This window comes from Miniopterus schreibersii, assembly GCF_964146895.1.
Source record: "Miniopterus schreibersii genome assembly, chromosome: 3".
NCBI classification, from domain to species: Eukaryota; Metazoa; Chordata; class Mammalia; order Chiroptera; family Miniopteridae; genus Miniopterus; species Miniopterus schreibersii.
The window spans coordinates 8,978,161-8,992,344 of NC_138103.1; the positions used below are offsets into that span (position 1 = coordinate 8,978,161).

Below are 14,184 nucleotides of genomic sequence, written 5' to 3' on the forward strand. Positions count from 1 at the left end.
AGTTGACACTGGAATAAACAATAGGATCATTAAAGAGGGTTACAGTCTCCTCCAGAAATCTTAAATACTCTTTTCAAGTAAACACATTCTTGGAAGTAGGTCAAGACAGGGAAGACGCTCTGTGGTGGTGCCAAATACCCCGGGGCACATCATTATTCACCAAAGCCAGGTCCTTGGTTTCATTCCATGATTTTGGAATTCAGGACCTCTTTCCTGTTGTTGGTCATCTAAATATTCTCTTACCAAAACATGTCACTATGTTCAAATCAAATAATCAGAAAAGCAAATGATTGGCATTTGTTTGCCTGCATGCACTGTATTTTCCGGGAAAAAATGTAGAGTAAATCGGTTGTGCTGACAAGTTCGGACTCACCAGGATCAAAGTGCCAGTGAGCTGATATGGGTCAGGTCACGTTATAATCTGTGCTTACCTAGGACAACAGCTCCTAAGAGAATGGCATGAAATAACCCAGTTCACCCAAACACAAGCACTGAGACTTTGGTGAGGAAACCCTCTAATGTCTACACAAAGAGCCATTTCACACCTGATGCAGGTCCAGGAACCCACTCATCAGGGTCCGAATAGGGAACAGACATCTGACGACCTTGCCAGTGTCTACCAATCAGAGAAATCACTTGTATCTTAAGTAGAATCCAAACTGGCTTGGCAGGGTCAAAAATCAGAATCAGACATCTGAAAAGTTATAAACTAAATGGTAAACTTCACGAAACAGAATAGGCAGACCACAGACGTCTTTTAACTGCCAGGTTCTTTCTTTCTTTTTTTTTAAATTCTCACCCGAGGATGTTTTTATTGATTTTAGAGAGAGAGGAAGACAGGAAGGGGGCAAGAGAGAGGGAGAAACATCGATGTTAGAGAGAAACATCGATCGGTTGCTTGCTGTACACGCCCCCAACGGAGACTGAACCCATATCCTAGGTATGCACCCTGACCGGGAATCAAACCCACAACCTTTCGGTGCACAGGATGATGCTACAACCAAGTGAGACACCCAGCCAAGGCTAACTGCCAGCCTCTCTTCTGTGTGCTTCTCAATTTCAGAGTGGTTCCTAAATCTAAGTTGTTGTTTTTTTAATATTGCGTCTCTTAAAATATTATTCTTCATGAGATAGTAACAGTAATTGCTATAATAGGTTAAATTCTATTACAGACATATCAGTGGAAAATTAAAAGATTAATATTTAGGCCTGGCCAGGCGTGGCTTGGTGGTTGAGCGTTGGCCTAAGATCCAGAAGATTGTGGCTGGATTCTCGGTCAAGGCACATGACCGGGTTGCAGGCTCAACCCCCAGTTGGGGGCATTCAGGAGGCAGTCCATCAATGACTCTCTCATCACTGATGTTTCTCTCTCTCTCGCTCTCCCTTCCTCTCTCTGAAATCAAGACATATTTTTTAAAAAAATAAATATTTAAATTAAATCACTTTCCTCTGTACAAAAAAAATCTGATTACAAAGGCCATGAAAAATAGACCTGATTCTCAATAGCAATGAAAATAAGGTGCAAGAGCTGTAAGAAGAAAACATTAAAACTTTACTGAAATACATTTGAGGTTCCATATAGCTCATCAGAACACACAACTTTAAATGGATTGATATTGATTTTACTGTATAAAATTGCTTTTCAAAATGCTGTTTGAAATGAGGCACCCTTTTCAGGGTAATTGTATTTCCATTTATTGTGGTATTATTTTATGTATTTCAGTAGATTTTTTTAAAAAAAGTTGAGTCTAAAAAATTAAGTCCTAATCACAACATCCAACTTCTCTAACTCTAAGGTGATGAGATGAAATGTGAACTACTAAGGGTACTTGAGTACAGCACTGGCTTACAGTAGGGACACAGGTCTCGCTGCTGCTGCAGGAGGCTGTCTCTTCACACACAGGACTGTGTGTGCTATTCCTGACTCTGCCTGCCCAATGGCAATGACACCAGCCAGAATCAGTGAGCCTGAGACAAGATCATGTTGTCAGAATGGTCCCGGGAAATACATGCCCCTGTGTAGTGTTGCCTGTTCCACACATGCCTCAAAAGAGCTGTGCAGGGACTCTTAAGATATCCCTTTCTCAGATGAAAAACTGAGGTACAGCTTCCAAACTACTAAGTGACGGTATCAGGCTGCAAGGACCCTGTGGTTTGGCTCCCTACACGTTAATCCTCACAACTCTGGGGCAGTCCTCACCAGCCCAATTTCTAGATGAATAGAAACAGGTGAAATAACTTGCCCAAGGTCACACGGGGATTCTAACCTAGGATATCTGACTTATAAAATATAACTACTATACTGTATATCTGTAAGACTGAAAAACTAGGTATAATCAGAACTGGTCACATTTGGTTTACTAAAGACAGTCTGGAAATTAGTTGATATGGTGTGTTCTAGAAACCGGTCAAATAGAACATCACAGAGCAAGACAATTTAAGGAAAAGATTAACTGTATTTTCACTAAATTAAAGAGGAACAAGTATTTACATTTTCAACCTATGAACACTGAAGAAATGTACTGCTCTGTGCTGTAACTTTTCCATAGGTTAAACTAATGAATTACCATTGCTATTTGCCAGTGTTCAAGTTGAGAAACTTGAAATGCATTTATATCGATTACCTAATAGCAAATATTGCACACCATTTCCTAGGGAATTCCTAGACAAAGCACTCAAGAAATCAAGGCCTGACCCTGGCATGATCAGGCTGTAGCTGCATTAGGCTGGAAGAAGCTAATGTGAAGACAGGGAAGCACACCTTCTCCCAGATAAAAAACCTGAGTTTTGGATGGCTCCTGAGTAGAAAAGTGCCAGAAGTGCTGCCCATCAAACTCAGACTAAGGGTAGAGGCAGGGAATAAATACCTACACAAATGTCTTTTTAAAAAAATATGTTTTTACTGATTTCAAGAGACAGGAAGGGAGAGGGATAGAGAGATAGAAACATCAATGAGAAAGAAACATTATCGATCGGCTGCCTCTTATATACCCCCTTCTGGGGATGGAACTGTGACCTCTTGGTTCCTGGGTCGACAATCACTGAGCCACACGGGCTGGGCCACAAAGAATTATCTTTATGACACTCTGTCAGGCCCACAAAGGAACATGTTTTTACACCTTTTGGGTCTCTGGCTGGCAAAGACCCAAAGTTTGACAACTCACTGTTCATGAAGATGCAAAAACTGGAACTCTCAAACCACCAGGTGGGAGCGTTTGTTATGGCACCATCCATCAAGATGACAAACACGCATTGTTCTGACTCAACAGTCCCACTTCTAGGAGTCTTTCGCAGATACATGCATGACGTGTCAATGTGCAGTGCAGCATGCACCATGATCATCACAGGGAACTGCCCATATAAAATAGATCCCCATCCTCTTTGGAATACCATATAGCCATGGAAAGGATTTAAAAAGCTCTAATAGGAAATAGTCTCAAAAACACTGAAAAGTTAAACAAAAAGTAATGTTAAGTGTTGAGTAAGTGTAAACTACTGTGTAAAAAAAAAAGAAAAAGAATATATACTTTCCCCTCAGTTATCCACACAAACTCTAACTGAAGAAACTTAACTGGTGACCTCTGGGGGCAACCAGCTGGCTGAAGAACAGAGCAGGAGAGTGGTTTCACAACATACCTTTTGTAGCTTTTAAATTTTGAACGATGTGAATGTTCTACCTGTTTTTAAATTAATAAGAGATGTTGCAACCCTCGTGAAATAACTGATCTAGGCAACAATCCTCAACTGCTGCTTAAAGCATTAGGCCAAAGGCTAATGGGGATCTTTACAATCAACAGTACAAGCTGCCTGCAACACCCAAGCCTAATGACGACAGTACTGCCCAAAGTGATGCAACAAGACGTGCACAGCTCTGCCTCTGAAATATCCTGGTCAAAAAACTTAACTCTGATGATCAAGCTTCCAGATCTAACTCCTAGTTTGCAGGGAATTCCAAAAATAACAGAAAACATGTTAAAAAAAAAAATCATGAAGATACAATCGGCAAAATCCTGGATGTGACTTAAAATTTAATTTTTTCAAATAGATTTAAGAAGACTGACAAAGCATTATAACGTGTGTCCCTTATTTTGGATCCTGAGTCAAACAACTATAAAAAAATCCTTTTGAGTCAACCTGGGATATTTGAACAATGCCTATGAAATGTTAAATTATTTTAAAAATTGATTATTTTTAATAAAATTCTTGTCTTCTAGTTATACTATCTGCAGTATTTACAAATAAAATTCTATGTCTATGAGTCACTGCAAAATAATCGTGGGGAAAGACAAGATAGAAATGAAACGAGTCTTCATGTCAATAATCACTGAAAACTGGGAGATGAAACCCAGATTTCATTATATTGTTCTGTCCACTTCTGCATGTTTAAAATTTTTCCTTAATATATTTTAAAGCATGCCAAGTAGATTCCGTCACAAGTAAATACCAGATCCCTGTACGCATGGCAAGAAAACTTCAAGAGCCAATGGCAATGCTGAAATATTTACAGATGAAATAATACAATGTATGAGGTGTTTTGAGATTTGTGAGAGAAGTGGGGACACAAAGATGAAATACAGCTGGTCATGAGCTGATCGCTCCTGAAGCTGAGTGATGGGCACATGTAGATTCATTATCCTATTAGATCTGTTTTTAAATGTTTAAGATTCTCCATAATAAAAAGTAAATATCAAACAAAAAACACCCCTGGTAAATTAATTTTCCCTTTTAGTAGAATATTCCATTTAACCATAGCTTTAAATTGTTGAAAGTTGTATGAGCGTAACTCCCAACCTCCTTTTTCCCAGCAGAGCCTCAGAATTCTGAACAAGAGCCAATCCCTTAACTGGCAATGATATGGGCTTCCAGCAACTGCTCTGAAAGTTTGCTAAAAAGCCGACCAACCAAGATCAGCATGTGGCATTTAGGAAGTAAACTGTTGCTTTTAAAAAGTGTTTGCATCCTTGTATTTTAAAACAATATGTAAAGGATTGCCTCCAGGAAGCAGGAAGGGCACAGGGTCAAGAAGGGCTTTCAATTCAGGTCTATAAATTTTGATTAAGTACACAGAAACAAGTTTAGAGTTGAAAACTCCAGTATATAAAATTCTGTATCTTTGTCTTGCTCGTATCACAAGCAATTAATTCATTAGGTTTCATAAACATTAGTTTCAAGGGCACAGTCTATGATAGTTTGTTCATTTCCCTCTTGAGCATTTCTGTTGTGTCCAATTTCTCAATTTTATAAACAATCCTAGCCCAGCCGGGCGCAGCTCAGCGGTTGAGCATCGACTTAGGATCCAGGCGATTGGGGTTCCATTCCCAGTCAGGGCACGTGCCCGGGTTGTGGGCTCGATCCCCAGTCAGGGGCATGCAGGAGGCGGCCGATCAATGACTCTCTCATCATTGATGTTTCTATCTCTCTCTTTCCCTCTCTTTTCCTCTCTCTGAAATCAATAAAGATATATTTAAAAATAATAAATTTAAAAAAATAAACAATCCTACCACAAACATCTGTGTATCAATGTTTGCCTGTAGAAACACAGGGAGAACACTATATGAAGATGATGGCAGAGATGAGGGCATGCTTTTACAACCCAAAGAACACCAAACAAAGATTGCCAGCAAAACACCAGAAGCAAGGAAAGAGGCATGGAAGAGATTCTCCCTCACAGCCTGCAGAAGGAACCAACCTGCCAACACCCAATCTCAGACATCTGGCCTCCAGAACTATGAGTCAATCAATTTCTGTTATTTAATCCACACAAAAAAAGTTTGTCTGTATTTTCAATTACTTCCTTAGGCTAGAGATTTGCAAAAATAAGTCACAAAGTATAAATACTTCTAAATTTTCATTTCTGCATACTATATCAACAATCTGACTGAACCTAACAACTTTATATAACACAGAAATAACCACTTTAAGAGTTTGGTATATATTTTTAATTTGTGTTAAAATGTAAATTGGTAGTTACAAAATAATCACAGGAATGTAAAGTACAGCATAGGAATACAGTATTGTAATAACTATATATGGTGCCAAGTGGGTACATAAAATATTGGGGGGACCACTTTGTAAAGTACATGATCATCTAACCGCTATGCTGTACACCTGAAATACAAAATAATATTGAATGTGAAATGTACTGGAAAATAAAATTTAAAAGAAGTATATAAAAGCACACAATTTTTACTCCAACTAAACAGGTTTTGCAAGTTTCCTTTTTATCTTTTTCACATCAATGTACACGTCTTCTATGATCTATAGCTGTGCAGAATTTCACTGTATTTTAACACAACTATTTTAACTCCTCTAATAAATACATGGCTGGGATTTTTCAATTTCACTAATTCAAAATGATACCAATAAACACACACAGGCAAATACTTTTAGGACAATTTCTTACACATTGCTCAGAGGTGACTCAAAATCCGTAAATATTTTAAATTTGTAAAAAGGGCAGATGTGTTCTTATAAAAGATCTACTGAAAATCAAATGTCACTTATGAGCTCAACAGCAAATTAAGAAATAAAATAGATTTTAATAGTAATGCCACTTTCTATAAAGAGAATTTTCCTTTAAACTACTGCATCATGAATTAATAAATCAACCACAAACTGGAGTTTTAAGAGTTTTTCTTTTCTAAAATAAAGGCATGGGTGTCTCAGTACAATCTAGATTTCAAAGCTTTCATGTTGATCCAACTTTAACAACATATTCTAAAAAAACCTTGTAAAATAAAAGTGATTTAAAATATAATTCAAATGCCTACTATATTTAATATATTTGATTTAAATTTTTTCAATATTAAAACAATATAAATGTCATACTTTTTTGTCAGCTACCTCTGTAATATAACCTGGATTAAAAAGCTCCTAAATATCCCTGACTGATCCACTGAATGGAATCTGATTCCTCCCCCACCCAGTGTCACATGATGCTGCTTCAATTAATTCTGGCAAAGAACATTAAACTTATAGCACTTTCAGAGATTCTGGAGATAAATGTTTGGCCCACCTCACAGAATTATCGCCAGCAATGAAGAGATTCTACCAAAACATTTGGTGAGCTACACAAATATTAGTTATTAAGAAAAATCAGAACAAATGATGGGATTAGTAATGGTTCACAACTTGTGAAAATGAAACGTGTCCGTCTTCCAATAGTGATGATTACAAATGCAGCCCTTCCAGAAATTAACCTCAATATGGACACTTGGTAGCTATTGGTCCCAAGCCTGGGACTCAGACGACCCATGGGCTACATGGCAGGCAGGGAGCCGAGTGCCAACAAACAGCTTATCAGGAGGCAGCGGCAGGTCAGTGATAGCAAGAGTGGGTCTATTGGCCATATCTGGAAAAAAAGCTTCTGTGTTCTGCGTATCAAAATTGCAATTTTGACACCACCCCCCCCCCAAAAATCACAACTAATCTAATAAATTATTTATTCATTCTAAATGGATGTTCTTTGAAAGATACAAGTGACCTCAACAGACAGGTACTGGATGGCTATTCACATGGAAAGGGGAGAAGTCTCAGAGCCTTCTAGAGCTCTGGAATCTATAACAGTGAGAGTGTATGTTACCTACTTAAAATCATTTTCATCAAGTTAATTTAACAAATCTGAATTTTGAGAAAAAACTTTATATATCTAAAGCCATTACTGTAAAAAACCTTTTAAGGTAATATCTTCCTAGCACCCAGAGGTATCTGCTTAAGGCTTCATGAAACATCAGCATGATAGGAACACAATTTGTGTTAACCAGTCCCCCATTAATAATTTTTCTTTTCTTTTTTTGGGTACATTCACTTTGGAGAATGATTTGTCATTATCTACAAAAAATGAGCACACATATATATCCCTTGAGTTCACTCCTATATACACCTCTAACAGAAATGCACATGTAATATGAGTCAAAAGATTGGTACTAAGATTTTGTAACAGCATTCTTTGTAATATCCTCAAACTGAAAATTCCAACAACCAACCACAGTAGAACAAAAAAATGATGGTATATTCCTACAATAGAATACTATGTATACAGCAGTAAAAATGAGCAAACTATAGCTACATGCAATAACATAAATACATATTACAAAAATCATGCTGAGTAAAAGAAAATTGACACAAAGGAGAATATATTATACATTTGTATGCACATATGTACATAATGTATGCATTAAACATAGGTGAAACTTAGTTACACCATTTAACTCTGGGTAGAAGCTAATGTCGGAGAGGAGGAAGGGAATACTGGGTTTAGATGGGACATGTAGAGTCCTTCCAAGGTACTGAGGTGTTCTAGTCTTTGTCATATACATGGGTGTCCACTCTGACAATAAATAATTTCATTAAAGCGTCTTTTCTTCCCACTGAAAAAAGTGCCAACAAGCATCTCTTCTGTATACTCATTTGCACAAATCCCTAAGATACCTTCCCAGTTGTGGAGTTCTGGGAGGAGCATACAGTATATGTGCACTGGACATGCTGACAGTTCCTGACAGACTGCCCTTCTACAAACACGGCTGCTTCATGCTTCAGGGCAGGAGGACCTCTTCCATGTGTTCGCAGTACTGGTTATCAAACATTTTAATATAAGCTTTCTATAATGTCAAAATTATTTTTAAGGAGATGGGGGGAGGGGTGGTCACCTTTTTAAAAGAAAAATTCCCGAATATGTAAGTTTTCACACAGCACTAAAAGTTCTTTTGATCTGCTCTAGCCCTCCAGCCAAGAAAACAGTGCTCATAATGTTTTAGATTCCTCTAAAACTACTCTGCACATCTAAGCATGTCAAGAAGTGTAAAACGCCCTCCCTTTTTGAAAAAACAAAACAAAAAGCCACACTATGGAAGCACCATACGACATTTTGCTTTTCCATTTAATTTATCTTAGAGGCAATTTCACATCAACATCACTAAATTACCACAATTCTCTTTTCACAGCTATTGGTCATCCCACCACAAAGAGCTGTGATCTAGCCAGCCCCTTACTGAGGGAGTCTTCCTAGTTCCTGCTCTCTGCAGTCATGAATATTCCGAAGCAAATGTAAATTTGTACACATGCAAGTGTATCAGTCAGACAGACTCTCACAACTGGCACTGGTGGTACAGGTTTTCACATCATGAGATGCTAAGTTATCCAGGTGTATCAGGATGACTTAACTCTCCATCTCTCTAGTTCTTAGTGAAGGCAAGCACCTGCCATAGGATTAGATGTCTGCTAGGAAATGTTGTCCTTTGCCCATTTTCTATTGAGCCACTGATACTGTTCTTGTCAATCATAATGAATTTTATATGTAGCAGGTCCTTGAATAATATCCCATTCAACATCCATGAGATGCTATAGGAACTTTACTCTTGTCTATATCTACTATTAGCCTATGGTAAAATTGGTCTCTTTTTACATCACTTCACTTAAAGTCACAGAACCCACCGACATTAAGTGAAAACTTACTGTATAAAGGAAACTAGCCCATCATCATATAAACTACAAATATTTTGCCACAGTTGTCTTATTTTATGTATGAGAATTTTTCATACAATAATATCTTAAGTTTTCATATAGACAAATCTTTCCCTTATAGCTTCTAGGCTTTATAACATCTGAAGATGACAAAAACAAAATTCAATTTCTGGGGATCCAACTTGGTATTTTTCCAACTGGCTAATCCTCCAACAGTATTCATCAAAAACCCACCTTCTCTCTTCTGACTGAACACACACCCTTCATAATAAACTAAATTACTATATATATTTTTTGGTCTCTTTCCGTACTCTCAGTTTCTCCTATTTATCTATTCTCTGGCATTAAATTAATCAAGCCATTTAAAAAGTGTACTGACTTCTGACTTAGCAGAAATGCTAAGTTTTGTGATCCAAAAACTACGTAACTAAAACTGAGATTTCAACCTATACATCTGTACACCTATCAGTTTCTGAAACCTAATATCCCCAAGTAATGGACTCTTTATATAAATAATTTTCAGGTTACTGAAGAATTAAAAATTGTAATATAGAAAATTACCATTTCCAAGCCCCATCTGTTAGTTGAGCTATTGCTAGACATTTTTAGTTAAATTTAGAGATTCAATGCTGGGAGCAAACTTCTGTTAAAGAATGTATTTGAAAAAGAATTCTTAATTTTAATCACTTTTTACGACTACTGGTTTAAACAGAATTTACTCCAGGAACAATATACCCTCCAAAATGTCCTTTGGGGGGAAAAATGCCTTTCCTTGGGTTTTGTTTTTCTCTGGCTTCCTTCCCAGCCTTCAACTCAGGAATCTGAAAGGCATCAAATCCCTCCACTTACCTCTGGTCATACTAGTACTGGAGGATTAGGGAAAAGAAAAAATTATTAAAACAAAGTAACTCTAAACCATGTATTCTCAACAGGGGAGGGCTAAAAACTGAACTTAAAGAGTGGAAAAAAATCTTAGCTATTACAATGGTTGTGGTGTGGAATCACAGTATAGAAACCGATATGCAGGGCATCTTTGGTATCATGGATATCATGATATCCAGGGTATCACGGAGGGGAGGGGGACAACTTAGGGGGAAAAAAGGTTTTAAAAGGCTCCTTAGGGAAGCAATGCTAAACGAAAGTTCTGAAATGTCGTATTATAACCACTAAATTGCAAAAACTTAACAGTCTGATAATACCAAGTGTTGGTAAGGATGTACACACTTTTATTAGGGGTGTAAATTAATACAACCACTTTATCAAAGAGAGAGAAAAAAAGAAAAAGACATTACAGAACTATCTTGAAAGGATGAACATGTGCATCCCTTACAAGCTACCAATTCCTCACCTACGAATATATCCTAGATAATAGAATATATCCTAGATAAATCCAAGTACATGTGCCCCAAGAAGATATTCAGGAATATTCATTAAATTCTTCATAATAGCAAAACCCCCCTAATTTTGTCTATGAATAAAGAATGGATAGTTTGGGGAATACTCAATCAGCAATGAAAACAAAACAAACCCAGTAAAAGGGGTAAACAGAATCATAATATTGAATGAAAAAGTAAAATTATTAAGAATTATCTATACTATGAAACAATTTTTATAAGCCTCAAAAATAAGAATAAACATAATATTCAAGGAATCATAAAAATATGTAATAAAACTATTTTAAAAAGGAAATGATACATACAAAATGTAGAATAGTGCTGGGGAGGTTGACACACAGGCAGACACAAAATGGTATTGGCCCTGTTCCAACCCTCAGCTGGAGTGATAGAATAACAAGTATCTATTTTGTTTGCTTAACTTACATATGTTGCATTATTCCCGTTAGTTCAATATTTGGCTCTTCACAATAGGGACTAATTAACACGAAATAAAACTTACATCCAATTCAAAAAACAGGTCCCTTTCTTTACTTGCAATCTCATAATCTGCTCGGAGGGCCAAGTCGTGGATTTTGGTACATTCTCCTAAATCCATGCGCTGTGAAAAACAAACAAAAGTTTACAGAAGTTTACCTGGTGTCTCAACTGTCTCTAAAACAAACAATATTGTTTTGAATACTAAACTATCGTAAGAAATTAAGAAACAGAATATGGCTGAGAAGCCTTATTTTTCTTTTACCACCTTGATTATATGATACTCAGGACTGATGCATTTAACAGTGCAAAGGTTTATATCTCTTTTAGACCCAGAGATAATTGGCCAAATAGTGAAAACCACATTAATTAGCTTTGCCAATTTTATTTTTGCTTCAGTCACAGAAGAAATATCTATTCAGTGAATAGCAGAACTAGCGGTGGGGGTGTGGTGCCAAGAGGCCAGAAAACCCAGTGTCCTGATAGCAACAAGCTTCTAGGCATTCCTTCTGGCAATCTTTACTACTCAGAATGCTCAAGTTGCAGAGACAAGAAAAGGAAAGAGCAGATAGAAATCAGGTTCCAGCAATTAACATAACCTAACACTTGGCTTTTGTGTAGCTCTTTGTATACAGAAGGGAATAAAGCAGAATAGGCTGATTCAGACCTGAATGAATCCTCCAAACATTCTCCTAACTTGGCAAATGACCCTGGACATATAATTGGGCCACTCAGTTGCCCCATTTGAGAAACAAAAGACTCTTTTACTAAACAAATTATCTGTGTTACAGTAACATTAGTCTGATGTGAGATTATGTGTCTTAAGCACAAGTAGAACAATTAAACAATACTGCATAGTTCTTACCTAATCCTGAGTACAAGACTCTGTACAGACACACACATACCGCCTCTGACCATCTACACAGCAACAGGACAGTTTGTATGCTGAGAATCACGCTATCAAGTCATACAGTGCAAGTTAACAAAACCCAACATCCAATGAGACACCTCTGAAGTCCAAGCTATTGAACAAAAATCACACATCTACATAACTAGTAAACAAAAAGTGATGGAGCCCAGGAATTCCTTTAAGCTCAAACTATGTTCAAAATGAGATCAAAACCTTCATGGGTTATAAAGTCCTTAACATTTTAGGCAAATTAGAGGCTCACAGTGCCTGGCTCTCACAAGTGTGTGCCATGCTAACAAAATATCCTTCAGTATCACCAATGACAGTAATACTGACAGTGGGCTGACTAGTGTGGAGTTTCTACCAAAGATCAACTCTTACATTTAAATGCTAAAATCACTTTTCTCCTTTCATTATTCCTACTCTAGAGTCATACGTAGCTCATGTATATTGGTTACATAGAGGATCTAGAGGTAGAGCTACAGCGGTTCTAGAAGCCAAAGTTGCAACTAGAATCGCTGTCCCTGTAAAGCTGACCTTTGCTTCATTCACTTTTTTTTTTTAATGTCTTTACTGATTTCAGAGAGAAGAAGGGAGAGGGAGAGAGAGAAACATCAACAATGAGAGAAAATCATCGATCAGCTGCCCCCAGCACACCCCGACTGGGGATCGAGCGCGCAACCCAGGCATGTGCCCCTACCGGGAATAAAACCTTGACCACCTGGACCACAGGTTGATGTTCAATCGCTGAGCCATGCTGGCTGGGCACTTCATTCACTTTTTTAAGTGCCAAATACAATTCTTTAAATTACGTATTTACCACAAATGAAACTATGTGCCACAGGAAAATGAGTGCAGCTATCAGAAATGATTAAAGCTAAAGAAATCTTGCTGCCCTGGCTGGTGTTGCTCAGTGGTTAGAGCGTCAGCCATGCATAGAAGATAAAGGGCAAGGACCAGGGTTACAGAATGGATCCCTGGTGGAGGGTCAGGGCACATGCAGGAGACAACCAATTGATGTTTCTCTCCCTCCCTCCTCCCCCCCTTTAAAAAAAAAAAAAAGGTTAATGAAGTCTTTGTTGCTCAAAGAAAAACTACCACCACAGGAAGTAACACATTGTATGGGGGAACTGTATTTATACATTTTAGGTAGAGGGCGCGATAAAAACTACCCGCAAACAATGTGGTAAGCACTAAAAACTTAAGTACTCAAAATTTTTAGTGCAAATCAATTTCCACTCTAAAAACTTCCAAATGCCAAGAAAATTTTTACATGAAGGAACCACAAATGAAGCAAAATTCACCTGTCTTACTTTGGGTGAAAGTCCTCAAGCTAAAGTAAACAAAAGATAGGCCTGGGTGCCACGTTACTCTCTGGAAGTATCTTTTCAGCTTTGCCAAAGAGGCAGGGAAGTACTGGCCAATTCTCCTGGCAGCTAAACACCAAGCAGAGCTGAAACACCACACTCATTAGGTCCTTCCAAAATATTCCAGGTGGCTGTTAAGTCCAGTGTGTTGGACCTTTTTTACTGCACAAACACCTGTGCTCTCTCTAGTGATCTCACACTGCTGACAGGAAAAGACACTAAAGGCTCCTTCCAGAACCTCCAGAAAACAAAGTTCTTCCACTGAGACAAGTTACACTACCTTCCCTCCAGCTATTTTACTCTTCCAAGCTTACTAACCAATACTATATTTTCTCATTAAGACGCAATAAAATTGCACTTCTCATTGTCACACCCTCTCTAATGACAGGATACGGTTTTGAACAAAACTTGGGCCTGGAGTAGCCCTTAGCAAGCTGAGGGTTATAACCACTTTCATCTTGCCAATTCAACACAAAACAAAAACTTCCCATAAGACCCATCGTTCAACTCTACCCCTCACCTTCCACTTCCATGCAGCCCACAGCTAAGGAGGCTGAACCTTTACAAGCACCAC

General features: G+C 37.8%; 1 protein-coding gene across 7 annotated transcripts in view; it reads right to left on the bottom strand.

The window, feature by feature from the left end:
• The window catches only part of LUC7L (LUC7 like), a 34,777-nt gene that overhangs the window by 16,440 nt on the left and 4,153 nt on the right, over positions 1–14,184 (bottom strand). For all 7 annotated transcript variants that reach the window (XM_081133544.1, XM_081133547.1, XM_081133543.1 and 4 more), the window contains one exon: positions 11,359–11,457. In XM_081133544.1, coding sequence (XP_080989670.1) covers positions 11,359–11,457 — 99 coding nt within the window. The remainder of the gene's footprint in view (positions 1–11,358; positions 11,458–14,184) is intronic.